The 23,666-nt window shown below is 34.1% G+C and overlaps 2 protein-coding genes across 4 annotated transcripts; both read left to right on the forward strand.

Moving 5' to 3' along the window:
* Positions 1–140: 140 nt before the first annotated feature.
* EX2 (UvrB/UvrC domain protein (DUF3506)) lies at positions 141–17,928 on the forward strand. 2 transcript variants are annotated; one of them, XM_088210717.1, is made up of 11 exons: positions 142–526; positions 1,626–1,742; positions 1,825–1,890; positions 7,334–7,440; positions 7,512–7,593; positions 8,476–9,174; positions 9,880–10,006; positions 10,098–10,261; positions 10,430–10,504; positions 17,190–17,282; positions 17,405–17,928. In XM_088210717.1, exons 1-11 carry the CDS (start codon positions 227–229, stop codon positions 17,504–17,506), a joined length of 1,932 nt encoding a protein of 643 aa, XP_088066843.1. In that variant the 5' UTR covers positions 142–226; the 3' UTR covers positions 17,507–17,928. The 2 variants fall into 2 exon arrangements, with proteins under 2 accessions (XP_088066844.1, XP_088066843.1); XM_088210718.1 differs by lacking the exons at positions 17,190–17,282; positions 17,405–17,928 and adding an exon at positions 10,780–11,341 and having other exon boundaries at positions 141–526.
* Positions 17,929–19,844: 1,916 nt separating this feature from the next.
* LOC110809375 (CASP-like protein 4A2) lies at positions 19,845–22,036 on the forward strand. 2 transcript variants are annotated; one of them, XM_022035186.2, is made up of 3 exons: positions 19,845–20,436; positions 20,929–21,064; positions 21,209–21,629. In XM_022035186.2, exons 1-3 carry the CDS (start codon positions 19,880–19,882, stop codon positions 21,269–21,271), a joined length of 756 nt encoding a protein of 251 aa, XP_021890878.2. In that variant the 5' UTR covers positions 19,845–19,879; the 3' UTR covers positions 21,272–21,629. The 2 variants fall into 2 exon arrangements, with proteins under 2 accessions (XP_021890878.2, XP_021890877.2); XM_022035185.2 differs by lacking the exon at positions 21,209–21,629 and adding an exon at positions 21,636–22,036 and having other exon boundaries at positions 19,847–20,436.
* Positions 22,037–23,666: the final 1,630 nt, after the last annotated feature.

A 23,666-nucleotide genomic window follows, 5' to 3' on the forward strand; every position in this document is an offset into this window, starting at 1 on the left:
CTCTCAAAATAATCAAATTTTCTGTAATTTTATATGCACACTGCAAATAAAACTGTTAAAAAAACAAAAAATCAAGAGTGGGTCCCATGTAATGTAAGCAAATGGCGGATCCGGATAATCCATTCCTCATTTTTAAGCCCGACAGTGGTGGTTCTATCCACTCTGTATCAAAAACTCTTCTTCTCAAAATGCCTCTCTCTCTTCTCTTTATCAGAACTTGAGAGACATGGCGGTGCCAAATGCTTCATGGGGCATTGGCCAAGCAGTATCAGCGCCCCACTTCTTTAGGCCCCTTTGTTCTATTACTACCTCTACCAACAAGTCTACCAATTTCGGTTTCTTCTTCGGTTCCCCGTCTTCTTCTTCTTCGATTATTAGGAACCGGAAGAGCTCAACTTTGTGCTGCCATGGAAACCAGAACAACAATGACAGCAACATCAGCTCTTGTGTTGACTGGGATTGGAATAGATGGACCCGCTATTTCTGCGAGGTTGAACAAGCTGAGAGCTTCGCTTCTGTTCTCAAGGTACTTCCTGTTTCTTTATGAAGTTTGTAAACTTGTAATTTCCATTTAACTTGGTTATTTATATATTCTTAATTTCCATATAATTGGTTATAGTTGCCTAAATTTAGGTTAGCGTTTCAGTTTCCTTTCTATTTTGGGATTTCCTTCGGCGACGGAGGGTGCCACTTGCAGGCATTACTTAATTAGATGATAGACTTTTGGTCTATTAGGGATTTTCCTGGCGAAAATTGGCATAAATAAATTTAAAGGGTTGATTGGCATAGCTAATTGGTTTTACCAAAAGTAAGTTTCTAAGCTCTCTGAGAACTTAAAAAATATGGTGTTATGTCTTGCAATAACATTTTCTACAAGCTGGAGGGATTGTCTTTTAGAAGGTTTTTAAGTTTAGCAGAATAAGCTGGTGTTTTTTTACCAATTAGTACTATCCTTAAATTTGAATATTTCAAGTTTTAAGAAACATATTTTTTTTTTTCAATTATTATTGTTTTTAATCAAACAGGTTAGCAGCTAAAAAGCTTATAAACTCCTTTGATTCAACTAAACCCAAACAACCCCTTAATTTCATAACATATCTCAATAATAATCAAGGAACTTTAGTATATTTTGTTGTTTTGTTGTTTCTTTGTCCTAGTATGTGGCTTGAATGAGTTCATGACGCATTGAAAATATGCAAGATTAAGCTTATGCTTCATTTAGTTACAAACTTGGAGCAATTGTGGAAATGAGAATGGAGATTGTAGTTTATTGGAAAAGTAAAAGCCTTTTCACTTGCATTGAAGAAAATCACTTTTTATATTATTCAAGTGGTAGAGGTTTTCAGAGTGCATGAATTTGCTACTTCCCTTAACTAATTTCTATCTTTCATGCAGCATGACTTCATTACTAGCAGTGAGAATTTGAAACATATACCTGATCTGGAAACCATTTTCCGTACATTTTGAGGAATTTTTCATCATCTTTATCACTTGTGCGTTCTCATTCTGGGGGTGAAAGTAATTATAGAAGGAATTGAAATCACCATAAAGAGAATATCCGTCCTCAAGTTTGTACAAACACAATTTTCCATGCCCTTTGTTCTAATTGCTTCTATTATTTGCAGTTTCAACTTGAAGATGCAATTGAGAAAGAAGACTTCCAAGAAGCAGCAAAACTGAAAATGGCTATTTCAGAAGCTTCCTCAAAGGACAGTGTAGCAGAAATCATGTCTCAGTTGAAGGTTAGTTTGTAGATGAGCTCCTTGGAAGTTGAACCTTAGATGCTTTAAATTCTGGTTACTAATATATTCTCTTCTTCTGCAGATTGCAATAGATGAAGAGCGGTACCATGATGCTTCAAGATTGTGTAAAGATACAGGAAGTGGATTGGTAATCTTCCTATCTTCATCTACAGGGCTCATTTGGGTTTCAGTAACCTGGCTTGGCTTGAGAGGAAAATTTGATGTTAGCCTCAAAACTGTATTTGGAGCATGGATCTAGAAATTTTTTAATAGGGTGAAATAACTAGTAAAGAAGATTTAGACACAGTGAAATAAGGTTTCAAGGATAGAAAATAAAGAAGAAAAAAAAAATCCAATCCACAATTACACAGATTGGTAGCAACCACAACCACATGAATGTCAACCACGGGAGAATCAATTATGTGGAGGAGTTAGTTGTTGATGACCGCTTGGTGAAGGAGAACGAGCAGTTGAGAGGAGTCAAAGATTTCTTCAGCAGGTTATACTATGAGGATTTCACTTGGAGGCCTAAGTTGAGTGACCTGGATTTTATGTCCCTAGATTATCAAAGTTGTGAATCTCTTGAGAGAAAGTTTTCCAAGGAGAAGATTTTAGAGGGCCTCATGCAATATAGATAGTGGGGTTTGGAATGTGGATGTGTTGCAGAACCTCAATGATAGGGCAGTTGGGAATTTACTTCAGCTTCTCTCTAGTGTTCAGGTGAATTCGGATGGCGACAAATTTTTGTGGAAACCCAAGAAAGATGGACAATTCACTGTAAAATCTTTTTATGAAATGCTGATGGGTAGTAATGAACCTGGGTTGGAGGATCTCCCCTTTAAATAGATATGGGAAGTACAAGCTCCGACAGGAATTGTTTTTTTCGATTGGGAGGTAAGGAGGGATTGCATTCTGACTATTGACAACATGATGAGGAGGGACAGAGTGATGGTTAATGCGTGTTACTTATGTAAACAAGCGACTGAGACTTGCAATCATCTCCTTTTATGGGTGTCTTATAGCATAGAAGTTATGGTTTATGGTCTATAGTCTCCTGGGTATTAGTTGGGTTGGGGTGGGTTTAGTAAAGAAGGAGATCTGGGTTGGGGGGGTGGGGCAGGGGGGTGGTTGTAAAAAGAAAAAATCTATAAAACTTATTCCTTTCACAATATTTTAGGTGGTGTAAAAAGAGAGAAATAGGAGAGATTTTTTGGTGCCATAGCATTTATATATTGACTATACTTTTTATCTTAAAAAAAAGCTCCTGGACCTGGTGGTTTTAAAATGGACTTCCTTAAGGAATTTTAGCATGTGATTAAAGATGACGTTATTGAGTTTTTTAATGAGTTTCATGAGTCTATTTTGTACATTAGATGTTTAAACTCTACTTCTCTGGTTCTTCTTTCTAAGGGAATGACAAACATCAAGGATTTCAAACCTATCAATTTAGTAGGAAGTGTGTATGAGCTCATTGCCAAAGTCTTGGCAAGGTGAATTGCTAAGGTGATGAGAAGGTGGTGGGTGAGAGTCAACATGCTTTTGTGGCGGCCAGACAGATTTTGGACGCAGCCCTTTTTGCAAATGAAATTGTGGATGAACTAGTTCAGAAGATATGGGGGGTGTCCTATGCAAACTAGATATGTAGAAAGCCTATGATCATGTGAATTTGGCATTCTTGATTATGCGTTGAAGCGATTGAGTTTTGGGAAAAAATGACACAAATAGATCAATTCTTGAATTTCTATGACTTTTTTTGCTGTTATGGTTAATAGGTGTCCATAATATTTCTTTAGAGCTTGCAAAAGTCTTAGGTAAGGGTATTTTTTATCTTTTTACTATTTATCATTATAATGAAAGCTCTCAATAAAATACTTTTGAGAGCTATAGAGCTTGAGATGTCTTAGGGATTAAAGGTGGGCGATGCTGAGCATACAGAGGAGGTAAATCATTTATCTTTTGCTGATGATACTTCGCTGTTAAGCGAACCAAATGAGAGGCTCTTCTTCATTTCAGATGCATTTTGCTGAGTTTCCAAGTACTTTATGGCCTCAATATTAGCCTAGGCACGTCTGAGTTGGTGAGATTGGGTGATGGCAAGGATTTTAATAGGTTGACTAGGATTCTGGGATGCAGGAGTGTCAATCTACTAATCAAATATTTGGGGTTTCCGTTAAATGCTAAATATAAAAATGTGGCAACTTAGGACTTGGTGGTGGCGAGGTTTGAAAAGAGGTTGGCTAGATATAATAGGAGCCTTTTATCTAAAGGGGGGAGACTCACACTTAATAAGAGCGCTATGACCAACATTCATATTCGTTACATGTCATATTGAAGACAGTTCCTGCGAGTGTGACCAAAAGATTGGAATCAATTCAGTATAGATTTCTTTGGGAGACATGGAAGATAGAAGAAAGGATCACCTTGTGGCGTGGGATGAGGTTAAAAGGTTATACATCAAGGTGATTTGAGTTTGAGATCTTTGGTTGAGGTTAATATGTCTCTTAGGGGAAATAACTTTGGAGGTTTATGAACAAAATTGGTAGCCTTTTGTGGAGGGTGATTTAGGCGAAGTTTGAGACCATGGACAAAGGACGGTACACCAGATTCTCATCTAGAACCCACAGGAATGGGATGTGAAAAAAAATCTATATGAAAAAGAGTGATTTCCAGGATTATATCAACTCAAGGGTGGCACTGGGGATAAGATCAACTTATGGCATGATACTTGGTTAGAGGTTGGAACACTTAGAGACCCCCAGGTCTATGCTATTGCTTGGCAAAATGGTGTCTCGGTTCATGAGTCCTATAGTGGCGCTATGAGCGAGGGAGAGTAGATTGTGGAGGTCACAAGAAATCTCAATGACAGGAATTTTAGGGAGCGTGAGGTTCTTCTTCTAGCCTTTGCTAGAGTTAGAGTTAATGGGAGTCGAGACCAACTAGTTTGGAGGCTCAATGCTAGGAGGACTTTCTCTATGAGATCTTTCTACAATCATTTGATTAAAAGAGAAGTCATGGGTATTAATTTTCCATTTCGACAAATCTGAAAGGTTAATGCTCCATCTAGAGTTGCTTCTTTTTTTTTATGCTTAGGAGGCTGGTAGTGATTGTATTCTGACTTTGGACAAGCTGATCAAGAGGGGGAGGATTTTGGTGAATGAGTATTTCTTATACCAAAAGGAGGTAAAGTTGTGTAATCATATCCTACTGTGGTTTCCTTTTGTGTATGAATTGCAGATCATTGCTTATGGATTCTTGGGTATCAATTGGGTGATGGCTGGTTTGGTGAGGAAAGAAATTTGGGCATGAAAAGGTGTTAGTGGTGTGGGCATGAAAAGGTGTTAGTTTCATTCCTCTTGCTACTTAAGTTTTGGGTGGCGTGAAAAGAAAGACACAAGAGAGTTTTTGAGATCGTGGAAAATGATTTTGCTAGGGTAAAATATATTTGGTTCTAGATCCCAAGTTTTTGGTTATAGGTAACTCCCTTCTATTCGCTTGAGGACTTTGGGAACATTATTGACATTTTGATCAATTTGTAAATAACACTGTACATAGGTTTGCAACCCCATGGTGCATGTGAATGAAAAAGAATATAAATATGACATCCTCCCTATGCAATATGAAAAAGAATTATCAAATCAATAGGTAAATGTGGTGAATATCCATTTACATAAAAAAAATGTTATGAATATCCATGAAGAAAGGTGAAAGGGCATGTTCCAGTTGACTAAATAAAATAATTGATATAAGCTAACTTAACAATGATAACAATTAATTCCCAATTATCTTGTTTTAACCCAGCCTTGACCCAAATAAAAGCTGTAAGCTACAATTGGCTGTCCTGTTAAATGCATCATCAAACTTGTCATGAAAACTTGAACAACTCTTAAGAGCTGAAGGATAATTGCTAGAGAATTAACCCACTTATCATGACTGTGATGCAATTTTCGTTGGAAATAGGAGGACTTTTTGGTCAAATGGTTTCAATATAAAATAAGGTTCCTAGGTATGAAGTCACGTTCCCTTGATCAAGGCACTTTTACTGCAACATAAAATTTCTTATCACAAGCAAAATTTGCGTGATGTAGGACAAAGAAAGGTTGAATACAAACTTAGAGAACTTTTATTAAGGATAAAGCTTGAGATCTTGGATCTTAATAATCAAAATAATATCTCAATATATGAATGATAATCATCAATTGTCTACTAATAACTAAACTAGTTATGTTATTTGTAGGCGCAAAATACATCAAAAATAAGAAATTTAGAAAACCTAATAAGTAGGAGAATAAGTTAAATAGAAAGGACTAGAAAAATATGAAATCTAGGAAATAGGAAAACAAAGCATCCTATTTTCCTCTATTATGAAACTTTCCAAAACTGATAAAAGGAAATTAAATAAAAGAAAATTAAATGAAATTAAATATTCTTATTCCATTTAGTTAACTTAGAAAAGGAAATGAAATCTTCATATTTATTTTAGTTTACTTCCCAAAACGTTTATGCTCCTTTACTGATTCTGTCTCATATTTCTCATTATTGAAATTCTATTTTAAGAACTTCACATTCTGCATCAATGTGCCTCTAACTTTGCAGAATATACGGCTAAATAATACCACACTGGGACTATCTTTACAAACCATGTTAGCTAAACCCACTCCTGAGTAATTACAAGAATACTAAACAACTTATTCCGATCTTTTGCAAGATGAGGTTTACTGCATAAGTCTAAGAGCACATGAGATTGAAGGAAGGAACTGTTGGAGGATCTGGAGAATTAATTTCCAGCACATTGATAGCCAAATTTGCTGGAAATTAACCCTCAAACCTCTCGAAAATAACAAAGTCATAAAATTTTAGCTCTAATACCAAATTAATGCATCACAACAGAATTGTGTTTTGAAGGATAGAAAATTTGAAGAAAAGAAAAGATAAATATAATCCATTATCGCAGGGATTGCTAACAATCACAATCATAGAGTTGTCAGAAACACAATGAATGGTTGTTTGGCACTCAATTAAATGAGAGAAAATCAATAGGTTTTGTTATAAGCAATCTAATTAAGAATAATGAACTACCCATGTATTTATAGAGGGCTTACATAACCTAATATGACTAGAATCCTTAGGTAGGAAGATAATAAAGAATAAGACTACCAACTATATAAGAAATAAAATCTTCATAGATATAAAACTCTTGCTAAAATATAATAGTTATCGCAGCAATTCTGTAGTAGTAAGATAAATGGTCTCACATCAAAGGAGTATCAAGATAGTATTTTTGTGTGTGTGTGTCTGTGTGTGAAAGTCTTCAAGTTATAGACTGTAACGTAAAAATGGACCTAAAGGAAGATAAACACTTTGTTACATAATTTTAGTAAAGGAACATGTCAATTAATTTTTACTTAATTTTCTCTCTAACATAATTATTTATTTAGTTACAGTTGTACTGTTTTTGTTCTTCCCCCAGATTTCATGGAGGCAAACTGGAAAAATAATGCAAATCTCAATATGCTATGAACATTACTTGGATTTCGATTTGATGGGTTGAAGTCTCTATTGGTGTTCATGAAATTCTTTGTTTGTATTGGCAGGTAGGTTGGTGGGTTGGCTATTCGCAAGATTCTGAAGATCCATTTGGCAGACTAGTACGTATAACGCCCAGTGTTGGCAGATTTGTTGGCAGGAGTTACAGTCCTAGGTAAGAAGACTTGAAAATATGATGAGTACTTTATCTATGGGATAGTCTTAGCAAATGACTGTTTGCTGCAGGCAATTGATCACTGCATCTCCTGGAACTCCTCTGTTTGAAATTTTTGTGATCAAAGATGCCGAGGAAACATATGTTATGCAGGTGAGATATAGAGACTTCCTTGGCAATGCAGCTTGTTCAGAGTACTTACTGCCCAAATTCACAAGCACCTTAAATCAGTTGGCTGGCTGAACTTTGGATTATATGTTAAATTGAATGAGCTGATTATTCTCCCACCCCCACCTGCATGTCCCCTCCCCTCCAAGTACAGACACACATGAAATGGCTACTTTGTTTGCTTTAACTTTTGATTATCCCAATATAATTAGCACCAATATGCAGCTTTTTGAGTATGCAGGTACATCCCAACGTACTTGAAGACAAGCTTTTGTGTTTAATTAACTCCTAGGATTACATCTTGAAAGTTTAGTAAATCTAGATTAACAGTTGAGTAGAACACACCAGGTATTCAGATGCGGCAAGTTGTTACTAGCTCTGGTTATTAGGTTCTGATAAGGAAATCTATATGCGGATGCAGATCCTATTACTTAATCCTCATCTGGACTCAGGTTCTGCCTTCGTTGAAATTAGAATCTGCATTTCTTGTAATAAAAGATTGGGTGACTATTGTAGTGTAACTTATGCATTAAGCATCATTTAGAATGAATAAGGACTCAGCTGTAGCCAATAACATAGATTTAGCCTACTGATTTGGACAAAAGAGACACCCTACTGTAGTCAATAGCAACCTTTTGACCCATGTAATAGTATATGAGTCTTGAGTATTCTTCTTTACCATTTCAGTTGCCTAAAAATAGTGATGGTTTCTATCTGCTCGAAGTTTTTTTAGGATAAAATTCTACATGCTTGAGGTTCCACTTTCTTTTAGTTCCTCTTAGAAGGAGGGTTCTGCTAATCCTTTAGGTCCTCCAAATATTAGTATGCAGTTTCGATGAAGCACTTCTATATTGTTTCTCTTGACAGGTTGTATACTTGCAACGAGGCAAAGGAAGTTCTACTAATACTGCTAGTTCACTTTTGAAGCCCACAAAATCTCCATCCAGTTCTGCAGTTGAGAAGCCACCTGCAGTAGATGTTCAAGAAAATGAGGTCATATCAGAAAGGAATGAAGAGAAAGGTATAAATGTTGAGGGGGCAACTGAAGAAGGGATAAAAAGCGTAATAAACTTTCTGAAAGATAAAATTCCAGGATTGAAGGTTAAAGTCATGAATGTCAATGTTACTGGTGAAGTCATAAGTGACAGTGATTCAGTGCAGCAGTTGATGCAAGAAGATGATGAGAAGTTGAGTTCTAGTGAGAAATCTGATGATGAAACTGATAATTTGGAAGAGATTCAGCCTGAAGGGGTTGCTCTGGGAGATGATGGTGCTATAGCAGAAGAGGGAAAGGATTTGGATACCAAGCTTTTTATTGGTGGGGTTGTACATAATAGTGAGGATACTCTTGCAAAGGATGAGTACGTGCGTCTTCCAGCGGAAATTAAAGATATTGAAAGAGATTCTTTTGTGCTACATATTCCAAAGAAGAGTCTGGATTATGAAAGTGGAGAAGGTAAAGTCCCTACGGTGAAAGTAGCAGCTATAGCAGCTCAAGGTGTTTCTGAGCTTATGCCTCCAGAGGTTGCCCGGGCATTTTGGAGCGGCGACAAGGCTTCTTCAAAGGTAAGGTTAATTTTGAGCTATCTGATTGGAAAATGGATGATTTGGATTTTGAGATTCCATTAATACATGTTTAATACTTGTGTTGCTGGCAAGGCCCTTGAGATCAAATATTAGAAGCCAAATTGACTTTTTTGGTTTGCCTTTATTTTCTACTTACAAATTTTAATGTCTGGTTGATTGTATGTTTTTTATGTTTTATCAGTTTAAATAGAAATTTCTATATCATTGAAATTGAGATATATTTTAGCATCAACCTGGTCTGTCTTGGTGGTAGATGATTGTTGAAATTTTAATATATTTTTGTAAATATTTGGTTTCTTCCAAGACTTAACGTTTTCTTGTACTTAGAGGGATCGGATGGCTCTTTTCACTAACTCTTTTCTTTTGTTTCCATTTTTTCGTCTTGTTTCTGTAGGATTACTTATCCTCTCTCTTTTTGTAATCTCTTCTAGTCTTAATAAAAATGGTCATCTTCTCATATAAAGGAAAAAGTAACAAAGATGATTTCATGCATAAAAGGTCCACATCCCAATATACACTTATCTATAGATAGATAATGCTTGAAATGGTGCAGTGTTTTGAAAAACTTGAAAATAGTCCTGCCTCCCATTCCCTAACGCAAATCTAGGTACTGTTGGTTCCAACTGTGTGCTTCTCTGAAAATAATTGATTAAAAATTATGAAAGAATTTAAATCTTGTCCTAGGTTTCCAGAGATGTGCGGGAGATCATCAAACTTGCTGCTAGTCAAGCACAAAAACGGAGCAGGCTATCTGGGCATACAACCTTCACTCGGATTAGTACTTCTGAAGGCAATTTAGATCCATTTAGTGGTCGGTGTGCTTTCATATCTTGCTTTATTCTTTTCCACTCTACATAGCAAATGAAAATTTCCTTTTCAGGTTCTGAACTGATGCTGTGCAGGTCTGTGCGTTGGTGCTTTTGGTCCATACGGCACTGAGGTAGTGCAGCTGAGGCGCAAATATGGTCGCTGGAGTGATGCAGGTGAGGCAACTCCTGATATGGAGTTCTTTGAATATGTTGAGGCTGTGAAGCTCACTGGTGATCTTAATGTTCCTGCTGGCGAGGTTTGTTTCTTTTATATGTCTTTACAGATAATAGTTATGGTGAAGCCACCAGCCACTGTACAGAATTTTATATTCATATAATGTGCCAGTTGCTAATTGATATACCACTGTGCAAAATTTTATAAGAACTAAATGGTCCAGTTAATTGATATACCTTCTTGATTGTAGGTGACATTTCGTGCCAAAATTGGCAGAGGAAGTCGCCTTCCCAATCGAGGGATGTATCCGGATGAATTGGGTGTGGTAAGTATATCACCTTTCTCTTCCCTTCTCTGTCTCCAGCTCCCCAAAAATGTTGTTTTGGCCTTGAAATCAATAGATATTGAGGACTGATTGTTGATAAGGATTTCATGTTAAATAAAATACTATATTATTTAGAGTTCTAATAGTATAATTATATTCTATAGTTAGAGTTCAAATAAAATAAAGATAACTAATTTATATATATCTTCTAAATGTAAACAAAACATGTAATAAAAATTAGAAATTTATTTTCTTTAAAAATTTCATGGTATCAGAGCGCCGGTAAAAAGTCGCACATTCGTAGGCGTCGGTAAAAACTGAAGCCACACATCCACGGGCATCAGTAAAAAAGTGCAGCTACACCTCCGAAAGTGCCGGTAAAAATATACAACCACACAACCGTAAGTGCTGGTAAAAAGTTGTAGTCGCATATCCTCACGCGCCGGAAAAAGTGCTGGACATCCCAAGCTGATAAAAAGATGCAGCCACACATTCAGAGACGTTGGTAAAAAGTTAAAACCGCACATCCACAAGCGCTGGTAAAAAATTACGGCCGCATATCAACAAATGCCGGTAAAAAAAGCCACACCATTATCTCTTTTTGTGCACATTTAGAAATCTGTCCGGAGAAGACAAGACAAGCCAAGCCGATTTTGAGCCGTTTTAGAGCCGAATATGAGCTGTTTTAAAACTAAACCTGAGCCGTTTATAGCCAAACCAGATCTGGTTTTTTTTTTTGGCTCCTTGGTGCAGATAGGAGCTCCGTTTGTCATTACTGGGTATTTTTTCTTCTTATTTTTAGCATTCTAAAATTACATAAGTAAAAAAAGTGAGTATTATTAGTTTTGATAATCCTTCATTACAAATCAGTCTCGTAAAACTTGATGGAAATAATTATCTTGCTTGGTCGAGATCTTATTTATTGTTCATCAAATCTAGAGGATTGTAGAGTTACATTATTGATGAGATGAAAAAAGCAGATGTTAGTAGTTTAGAATATAATAGATGGGATTCTGAGAGCTCATTGGTAATGGTATGCCTCATAGATTCCATGCAACCTATATTGCCAAAACATATATGTTGCTTAATACTGCCAAAAAAATATGGAATGCAGCATCTCTTACATATTAACAGATGGGTAATGACGCCCAGATTTATAAACTTTGGAATAAAGTTTATGGCACAAAGTAAGGAGATATGACTATTTCTCAATATTTTTCTGAACTAAATGGATTATGACAGGAGATAGATTACTATCAAGATTTTCAAATAAAGTGCCCTGCAGATGCAGTCAAATTTCAAAAATTGATAGAAAAAAAGTGAATTTATAATTTTTAGCTGGTCTGAACATCAAATATGATCAAATACGGATCCAAGTGCTTGGTAAGGATCCTTTTCCTTCATTAAAACAAATTTATGCTTATGTTCATTAAAAAGAGAGTAGAAGAAATGATGCTTCACATTGCACCAGTTGAGAAGGCTGGATTAGTTGCTCAGTCTGATCAATTCAGAGATATATGGAAGTGTGATTATTGTGGCAAACCAAGATACATTAGGGAAATTTGTTGGAAGTTGCATGCATGACCAATTAGAGGTCGGGAAGAAAGAAGAGGTGTAGCCATAAGAGCTCAAACAAATTTTGTTAAAGATAGGGAAACATTTGGTTCATCATCCGTTGGAGCCTTTTCCACAGAAGAAATTCAAAATCTGAAGCGCCTTCTGAGTCAACTTAACTCTCCATCAACTATTGACATATCAAATATGGTAAAATCAGGTATTGTTCATTTTATTTCTACTCTTGATAGTTGGAGCATAAACTCTGGAGCTAACAGACACATGACAGACTCTTATAAAGAATTCTTAACCTATTCTTCTTGTACTGACGGAGATAATATCTGTATAGCAAATGGGTCATACACTCCTGTGTCGGGAACAAGTTTCATTAATTGTACTTCTATTATTACACTGTCTTCAGTTTTACATGTGCTTAGTTTTTTTTATAATCTTTTATTTATTAGTATTATAAATAGAGATTTCAACTGTAAAATTGAATCTTTTTTCTATTTGTTGGATATTTTTCTTCCCAAAAAGGTTATAATTGTTATCATCCACCATCTAGAAAATATTTTGTAATTATGGATGTTACCTTTAGGAAAAATGAGTTTTTCTAAAACTCAAACCCAACACCTCTTTAGGGGGAGGGTGAGAAGGAAGAAGTAATATCTAATTGGGTAACGATTGAGAATCATATTCAGGGGAAGAATTCTATTACAGAAAGTTTTAATTAAAAAAATAATGTTGGACGTTTAGATAAACCATACTTGAAAAGGTATTCAAGGAAAGAGAAGTCTGAAAAAGCCATCATTCAGTCTGTCTCAAGTCAAGAATCTTATTTGGTTCCAGAAGATACTGGTGAGCTATCTTTATCTTGTGATTTATCATATAAACCTATTGCTATTAGAAAGGGAACGAGAACTTGTACTAAGCACCCTATATCTAAGTTTGTTTTCTATAACTCTCTATCTCCCTCTTATAGAGTTTTTGTCTTATCTGTTTTTTCTTTTAACAACCCTATTTTGTTCACTAGTATAGGCACAACTTGTCTGATGAATTATCCTATTTGACTCCAAGTAGGCACGAAACTCACTGTCCATATATTCTGTACCATTGTCAGTTCATAAAATCTTAACTTTAGCACCAAATTATGTATATATTATTTTATGAAAAGATTGAAAATATGAAAATACATCATCTTTTGCTTTTAACAGATAAATTTCTGTTAATCTAGTACAATAGTTAATAAAAGTAACAAACCATTTATGAACAAAAAAAGAGGTATTCTAAGTAGGTCCCCATACATCAGAGTGAATAGTTATAAAAAAATCAGTACTTCTATTATTACTTAAATGATAAGAACTTCTCTTATGTTAGCAAATTCGCATGCATCACAAAATAAAGACTCTATAAAAATTTTTTTAAATAACTTACGATATAATTTTTCTAAAACAAAAAAAGAAGGATGTCCCAATCGTCGGTGCTATTGTAGTATCTCCATATTGACTTTTTTATTCCCAATGGTTGCTTGATTTATAAAGTCATCTTACAATCTACCAGTGTCAATCCTCTTCCCAGTTTGAAGATCCTGAAATATGCAATGATTAGGAAAAAATTCAATTTTACAATTGAGATCTCTAGTTATGGCGTTAATAGATAAAAAATTATCAGAAAAAATAGACGCATACTAGAGGTAGTTCGGTTACTAAAGTTCACCATGAATCTACCAAATAGTTACTAGGGAAATGCAGTTCTCTCAACTATCTATTTTATCAATAGAATGTTTTTGTAGATTCTGAATTTTAAAAGTCCTATGGAGGTTTTGCAAGAAAAAAATTTTTACATTGTTTCCTAAAAAATGTTTGGATTGTGTGTGCTTTGTTCATGCTAGAAATGTGGGTAAACTAGAATTTAAAGCTCTTAAGTGTGTATTTGCTGGATATTATTCTACCCAAAAAGGTTATAAGTGTTATCATTCACCATATAGAAAATACTTTGTAACTTTGGATGTTATCTTTAGGGAGAATGAGTCTTACTTCAATTCAAAATCAACATCTCTTTAGGGGGAGAGTGAGAAGGAACAAGTGATACCTAATTGGGTAACGATTAAGAATCATATTAAGGGGGAGAATTCTATTACAGAAAGTCTTAATCAAAAAAATAATTTTGGATGTTTAGATAAACTAAACTTGAAAAGGTATTGAAGGAGAGAGAAGTCTGAAAAAACCATCATGTAGTCTGTCCCAAGTTAAGAATCTTCTTTGGTTCCAGAAAATACTGGTGAATTATCTTTCTCTTGTGATTTATCAGATAAACTTATTACTATTTGAAAGGGAACGAGAATTTGCACTAAGCACCCTATATCTAACTTTGTTTCTTATGACTCTCTATCTCATTCCTATAAAGTTTTTATCTTGTCTGTTTCCTCTGTGTTTATTCCAAAGGATTGTAAAGAAACTTTAGGAGATCCCAAGTGAAAGAAAGTCATGATTGAAGAAATGAGAGCATTAACAAAAAATGAAACATGGGAACTTGTTTCACCTCCACAGGGAAAGAAGATAGTTGGTTGCAAATGGGTATTCACCGTAAAACACAAAACAAATGGATTGATCAAAAGGTATAAGTTAGATTGGTGGCTAAAGGATTTACTCAGACTTATAGGGTTGACTATTAGGAGACATTTGCACCTGTTGCGAAAATGAACACAATTAGGATACTTTTATATTGCACAGCTAACCTTGATTGGGATTTACAATAATTTGATGTAAAAAATGCATTCTTCCATGAAGACTTAGAGGGAGGAAGAGGTGTACATGAAAATTTCACATGGATTTGAAGATGAGAGGATGTAAAAAAAAATTTGTCAATTAAAAAAGGTCTTATATGGATTGAAGTAGTCTCCAAGAGCATGGTTTGAACGGTTTATAACAGTTATGATCTATTTTGGATATCAACAAAGTAATCTGGATCATACCTTGCCTATTAAACATCATGAGGGTAAGGTTACTCTTCTCATTGTTTATGTGGATGATATTGTGGTGATTGTAGATGATACAAAGGAGATGGCTCTATTGAAGGAATTTCTTGGTCAAGAGTTTGAAATGAAAAATTTAGAAAAATTGCAATACTTCTTGAGAATTGAAGTTGTCAGATCCAATAAAGGGATCTTCATTTCTCAAATGAAGTATATCCTACACTTAGTAGAAGAGACTGATGATGGGTTACAAGCCGGCAGAATCACCTATTAAGAGCAACCACAACCCGCAAACAGATAGCAGCAGTACATCAGTTGACTTGGGAAGATACCAGAGACTAGTTGGAAAACTCATTTATCTCTCACATACTAGATCTGATATAGCATATACAGTTAATCTTGTGAGACAGTACATGCATGATCCCCATGAGACTCATTTACATGTTGTCTTCTGCATATTACGATACCTGAAATCTGCACCAGGAAAATGTCTGCTCTTTTCTAAGTATGGTTACTTTAAAATAAAAAAATTTACAGATGTTGATTGGACTGGTTCCCAAATGATAGAAGATCAACTATAGGTAGCACACTTGCAGAAGGCAATTTAGTTACATGGAAAAGTAAAAAACAAAGTGTGGTTGCTCGCTCCAGTGCTGAGACAGAATATAGAACAATGGCTTAAGGAATATGTGAAGTACTATGGTTGCAAAAGCTAATGAGGGAGTTAAAACTGTTTAGAGATGAGAAACTATCCTTCTTTTGTGATAATAAAGCTGCAATTAATATTGCTCATAATCCAGTTCAACATGATAAAATAAAATACATTGAGATTGATCGACACTTCATAAAAGAAAAGGTGGTTGGTGGCTCTCTATACTTATATCATGTATTTTTTGGTAACCAGGTGACTGATATTTTTACTAAAGGATTGTACAACAAATCTCTTCAGAACCTAATTTGCAAGTTGGGCATGTGTGATATCTTTGCGCCAACTTGAAGAGGAGTGTTGATAAGGATTTCATGATAAGTAGAATATTATATTATTTAGAGTTCTAATAATATAATTATATGTTATAATTAGAGTTCAAATAGAATAAGAATAATCAGTTTATATATATTTTTTAAATGTAAATAAAACATGTAATAAAAATTAGTAGTTTATTTTTAAAAAAAATTTAATTGAATAACACACCTGCCTTCTTTTCCTTCTCTCTACACGCCTTCTATATTTCAGAATCCCAAAACTTGAGAACTACTGAGACAAATAGATCCCTTGCCTGTGTTGTGGAGGGCTTGCTATTCACATTTGTGGAATGCAAACAAGAAGTTTCTAACAGAAATTTTGGTGATACAGTATGAAGGATAATTGCTTTCGCATATTCCTAAAAATATAAGCTGGAGATGCTTAAATTACACATGCAATCATTCACATGCAAGCACGTATTTTCATTCTTTCATGCCATGCTTTGTTGTTACTGCAATTATAAGCTTCTCCATTATTTTTGCCAATTTTACAGCTGATTTATCCAAATAAAGCATTATATATCAACATTATAATGTGTCCACCTGAATTAAGAATGATAGTGGAGCAAGATGAGCGTGGATTACTCCCCTCACATCTGTGCCACACCTATAGTGAGGGAGTTCACTCTCTACCTAATATACTCTTCTTTATGTCCTCCCAACAGTAGCCTCATTCAGTGTTATTGAATATTGCACGGGTGGATCAAGACTGTAAATTACATGCAGACTACCAAATTCTAACTGGAAACCACAAATCACTGATTATGCTGTCTTCATGCTCTTAGTTCTTCTTTCTATACTTTTTTATAATATCTTTATTTAGTTTAATTCTTATTTGTAGACTATTCGGTAACTGAAAAAAACTAATAGGCAACTAAATGAAAAATCTTTATTTTAATATACATGTTTATTTGACAATCTTCTGCGAATTTTTGTGCACGGCATATCATCATTCAACTATTATTATGTCCACATGAGTATTACTTATTAACTGTACTTTCTTTGGATAGGCACCTTAGAAGTACCCCCTAAGATCAACTGCCTCAAATTGTTGTAGATATCCTGTTAGTTTCATCAATTGATCTTTTTAGACTTTTTGGACTCTCAGTTCATTGTAAAGATCTCAATGTCCAGGTTGCAAGTTACAAAGGCCAAGGAAGAATAGCTGAATTTGGTTTCCGAAATCCCCAATGGGTAGATGGCGAGCTTCTACAACTCAATGGCAAGGTAATGAAACTTTTCAGCATCTATGCTAGCAGCTGTTCTAGGTACAAGCCCACCCTTAATGGCCACTGATGTTTTGTTCTTTTGTTTTTTAACATGTTTTGTCTCTGTTGATGTCCTTTTAGGGAATGGGACCATATGTCAAGGGTGCAGACCTTGGTTTCCTTTACATCGTCCCCGAACAGAGTTTCCTTGTGCTGTTCAACCGTTTAAGACTACCAGACTAAGTCACTTTAATACTGTTAAGGGTTTTACCTGACAAGAGCTCAAGCATTATGACACGATGGTTCTTATCTGTCCACAATTATTAGGGTACATCTTTTGGTGTTCCATTTGATTTTCCTTTTCTCATCTGGTGGTGGGAGGCTGGTGTTTGGCATTTTTCCTTCTATGCCCTTTTTACATCTGAGTTTTCTCCTTCTCTCTCCCGCTTTTACTGACTGTGTATATTGTTTGTTTGTTTTTGAGAATTTAGCAAATAAACCTAGCAAAGTATAGCATTATGGCTTTATTTCCTTTATAGGTTGTATAGACGTATACTTTATGATGTGAAGTTCTTTATACACTTGTAATAGGATCTAAAGGCTTGCATGATATGCAGGTCTTTCTTAAGTTGCTTTTCTGACAATAATTTTTTAGTATTCTTATAGCCGGATCTTTTTGTCATAAATCCCCATTTTGTGCTTGATGGATTCTCCTGTTGCCAGTTCTATTCACCTTTCTGTTCCATTATAATGAAAGTTCAAGCTCAAAACTTTTGTTGACATACCAGTTTTGCTCGTGTGATTGTCTAACAACAGCTGTGAAGATCATCGATTAGATTGATAAATGGCCCTACATATGAAGCTTAGAAGTGATCAATATTGAAGAAGTGTGCATAAAAATTTCCAGTTGTCCTAAAAAGTAAAGAGAGGCAAAGAATGGTGGTGGGTTTCTTTTTGTTAATTTAGCCATTGAAGGCAGATTTGATTGCATAAAATCCTTAACATGAACTGGGATAGAAAGCAAGTCGGGGATGCTTTACATGGGTGTTTTAGGTATATTTCTTTTGAAGCTTAGAACTTAATTTGTTCTGAAGAGATGAGCAAGGTACTCTTGCAATGATATTTTCATTATAGAGTTAACAATTTCAATTTGACTGAGATGACTTCGTATTACTGTGTTTTGGTCCCATTGTAGAACCAACAACTTGGATTTCATGTTGTAGTTTAGAGACATCAAGGCTTGTATTATAGAGCTAATGAGATGTATATATATATAATATATATATGTGTGTGTGTGTATGTATGTATATTTTGTTTCTGGCATATGGTGTTGGAAGGAATCTTTGTAGCAGAAGATGAAGAAAAGTTGAGGGAAGAATTTGTAGCTTTATGGTGATAAAAGAATAGCCCACTCATAAAGAAAACTCAAAAGAACTTTCACTGTTAGAATCCTTTGACACCTTTCTTGGACGTTATGACTTTTAATTTTTGTTTTGTATTGTCTTTTCTTTCTTTGTTTCTTTTCTTTTTGGCAAACACCACCATTCATATAATTTCCAAAAAAAAAACAAAAACAAAATCACAAAATCAGAAACTCCTTAGAATCTAAAGTTGCTTGGTATTTATTGTGTTTATATTTATTATTCATAATTTCTAGTATATGATGCAAATTTGCTTCAACTCATTTGTCCTACTTTTAAAGTTTAGTTTTAAAAATATGATAACAAAAATATTCCAACAAAAAAAATTATTTACACAATATATGTTGTGGTTAATTAAAAATTAAAGTTTATTTTTATATTTAAAAAGTTTAAATAGATAACTCCTATATACATTATCAACATTATTTTCATATTTACAAGTTACACAGTGCATAATTTGTAATTAATTAAAAATTAAAATTAATATTTATTATATATACTTTCACGATAATTTTATTTTTATATTTAAAATCTGAATATATAAATTTAAAAAAAAATAAGAAAATATCATGAACCATTTTTTATATAAATAGACACCTTTTAAATAATTTAAAACGAAAATGATAAATATTGTTTTAGTAAAATATATTGAATTTTAGTAATTATTATATTGGCAAGAAAATTTAATTTTTTAATCCTTAGTAAAAATAGTTATTTAATTAAAGATATGTATGAAATCTATAAATTTAACTTAGGTATATATTAATAAACTTTAAGGTTAATAAATATTAATAAATAAATAAATACTTTCCTAATTAGTAAATGTAACAAAAGAAATAAAAAAATTCCCCAAAAAAAAAAAAAAACACGCTCTCTTATTGAGGAAGAAAAGAGGAAAAGTGAAGTGTCATTAGACTAAGCATTTGATCTTGTACATCAATATCTTTATATTCACCAAAACCAACGAATCATACACCGCCATATCATCTATCCCATGACGTGGCTATATTTTATTGGATATTATAATATGAGCGAATAAACATGTATGTATTTTCCCAATACTCCCGTAGTTTTGAGTAAGAAATTAAATATGCCACGTGTTCGTGGGCCCCACCATCAAAGACACGCAATTAAAGTCTCCTGCTTTTCTTTTTCTCCTTCTCCTCCTTAAATCCCGAGAAAGAGCAAGAAATTAATGGAAACTAAAACCCAAACCCCAACCATGAAGAGATCGTCTTCATCCAACTCCGATGCTCACACTCACCTCGACTCCCCCCATTCCCCTCTCCGTTTCCACTCACCTCTCCGATCCGACCAAGGTGATCCTCCGGAGACCCCACCTTATGTCTCTCCGGTCGGCTCGCCGGAGAAGCCTCCTCCGGACAACTGCAAGGCTATAGTAGCCGTCAACAAGTCCACTCAGTTCACTCCCTCCCCGTCTCCGTTGCAACCGCGTCTGCCGGAAAATGCTGCGGCGGCTGCCAAGTCTCCGTCGCCGGTGGTGTTGTTCAATCGAGCGGTGAGAGAGGATGGCCCCCAAGGAACGACGAAAGTGGGGCCAGCATCCGTCGGTGGATCAGGTTCGATGAATTCGATTCTGAGGAGGTCGAAAATGGGGGAGACGGTGAAGATGGCCGCCTTAGGTTTTAGGTTAAGCGAGTTTGTTTTGTGCCTTATTTCGTTCTCTGTTATGGCCGCTGATAAGACGCAGGGATGGAGTGGGGATTCCTATGATCGCTACAAAGAATACAGGTTTGTTAGATTTCTCCTCTGTTATTCTCCATTTTTTTCTTTTTGCTTAATTTGTTTTTTCTGGTCAGTACTGTCCATTTCTAGAGTTAAGATGGTAATGAATAATCTTGACGTTGTCCAAAACAAGAGGTAAAATTTTCTTCTCCTGTTATGATCTTTAAATTAAGATTTATAAAGATTATTGATTAATGCTTAAGACTCTTTAGGAGTACAGACTTGACCAGTTTCATTCATGAGAAATTATTAAGCACGAAGTAAAGTTGAAAGGCCCATAAATTTTGATACACTTCATCTTTTATTTTCATACTTTTTATAGAAAGTTAATATAAACTTACTGGAATTTCATTGCATTAATGTTGCTTGATCAAGGGCTAAGTTTAATTTCAATGTCCTAATCCGTGCAGAGCAGTTTGTTTTTGTTCTCGTTTTTTGTATTTCACTTTTCATCTTTTTCATTCTTTAATGAAGGTAATGGAAGTTTTTTGTTTGTAGGTATTGTTTATCTGTCAATATTATTGGATTTGTATATTCTGGATTCCAAGCATATAGCCTAGCGTACTATATGGGCAAAGGAAAGCATTTGATCCACCAGCACCTCTGTCGTCCGTTCGATTTCTTCATGGATCAGGCAAGTTCTTCAACTTTACACCTTTTAACAACACCACTGTATCCATATAGATTCAATGTTTGTTCAAATGGGTTTGTCTTAAAAACTATACCATTTGACATTGGAGTCTAACGTACCAATTCATCTGATACTTGTTTATGGCAGATGAATATTGAACTTTTCTGTTGGCAGTTCTCAACTCTAATAATATCCTTCTTCTGCACATGACTGATTGGCTATATTGGCTTCAGTTTTGAATTGGCATGGCTTTCGACACCATTGTCTTATATACTATTTGAGAATCGAATCAATTGGAATCAATTCTGCTTGAATCAAACACCTCCCGCTGCTTTCTGTAAAATATAAAGCTTGGACCTGCCCAACTTGCAGTTACCATATGTTTTTTTTGAGCTAATGCTCAAACCCACCATACAGTTTACTATATTGCTACCTGCATTTTGCAGATAGTACTTGTTTTTTAAGTGAAAGCAGTGTTAAACTGAGTGCTGGGGGTCGAAATTTTTTATCATAACAGAAACGAATTGGATCATTTAGTTGTTTGCTGAGCTGGTATCATTTGTTTATAAAACAGATACTGGCATATCTATTGATATCGGCCTCATCTGCGGCAGCCACACGAGTTGATGATTGGCAATCTAATTGGGGGAAAGATGAGTTCACAATAATGGCTAGTGCTTCAGTTGCAATGGCGTTTTTGGCTTTCGTTGCCTTTGCCATCAGCTCCCTCATCTCTGGTTACAGTCTTTGTACTCGCGACTCAATGTGATCTCCGGTGTTTTTTAGGTTGGTAAGAGGAATGTGAATTGCTATGTTGATGATGAAAATCAATTTTATTTTTGTACAGAAATATATTTTTAAAACCAAAATTTTCTTTTTATAAATTTTTCCTTTATAATAATGTAAGCATTATCTAGGTTTGTAAATTTCCAATAAAATTTATATAAAAAAAAGTATTTTACTCTGTTCTCAAAATTGGAGTCTCTTAATTTTGAGTTTTGGTCTTAATAGCAGTCTCATCATATTTTTAGTAAGACCTTATCCATAGCCCACCAACCCAATATATAAATAATATTAGGGTACCTTAAAATGGATTTCATAAAATGTTTTTCAATTTATCATACATTACAAATATAATTTTTTATATAACATGAAAATTATTTAATTATTGGTAAATAAAGTTGATATGGGTAATAAACCATGCATGGATTAAAAACATTAAAAATAACAAATTAAAAAATAAATATAAAAATCACATGCAATTATGTACATCGCACGGACCATACACAATCCAATCACACACACGAATTCTTCATCACTGTCTCTGCCACCACACCAACTCTAATGCTTGTGCACTACACCGCACAAACACGACAACCTCCGGTCCACAATGTCCCTTTACCTCCTCCTCTCCTCTCTTTTAATGCTTCCTAGCAACCTAATTTTTTATATACATATATTAATCAAATATCTTACATATACATACATATATGCCTAATATGTATATGTGGGTCATTATAAATTATTATAGTTTAATTTGGGTTACTGTTTTTTTTTTTTTTAACTATTACATCAATTTTTTAAATTATAAACTACTACTAAAAAATTTTAAAGGTTAAATGAGAAAATTTTAGGCTTCTATTTATCACAGATTCATAAGATCTATAAAAATATATTGAAATATGATTAAAGAATAACTAAAATGTTATTGACAAAAGATAAATTCTATTATCTTATTCGGCTGTTCGATACATTTATATATACATGTGCATATTGTAATTGTAATACGTGTTCATAATTCTTAATAGCTTGTATTATAATCTATTTTGCTATAAATTTAAGTTTAATGGTAATATAATGTGTATGAATTATAATTATTTATATCATAATGGATTTAGAAAAATTTGGTCGTACAAGACAAATTTAGTGAAGAAGAAATTACCAATTGGTTTGCTTTTGTAAAACATGAAGGTATTATAATTAAAAATTAGTTATTTATAAAACAAAAGTTAGATCAATTATTACTTAACCTTTTTTTTCTGCAATCTAAGAATATAGTTGGTTCTATTTATTTTAGATTAATTATTACATAGACATTTGAAATAATTATCACCGTTTGATTTTTTTACTTTTATTATTATACTAATTGATACAAACTTAATGCAGAGTACACTTTTCTATTGATGATAGTGTAGAATATATATATATATATATATATATATATATATATATATATATATATGTATATATATGAATTTAGTATTACATTTCAAGGAAATGAGATTGTACTTATATAACCCTAGACACTGGTCGAAAGAAGAAGCTATCGAGCCAATATATTTCCTTTCGTCTGGATCAAGTGACAAAATGATCGTTAATTTAGATACAAAGTAAAAACTGTAGGCCTATGAGACGAGATTGATTCAATTACAAAATTAAAAGGTCCAAGAACTAAGTCCGAATCAATATATATATATATATATATATATATATATATACTTATGACAAACAATGCTGAGGAATGCACAATGGTAATGTTTTTTTTTTTAGTAATGAGAGTAAGTATCATGATCTTTTTTCCAACTTCTTATATATAGCTACGTAG

Source organism: Carica papaya, chromosome 9 (genome assembly GCF_054855325.1).
Source record: "Carica papaya isolate Zhongbai chromosome 9, ASM5485532v1, whole genome shotgun sequence".
NCBI classification, from domain to species: Eukaryota; Viridiplantae; Streptophyta; class Magnoliopsida; order Brassicales; family Caricaceae; genus Carica; species Carica papaya.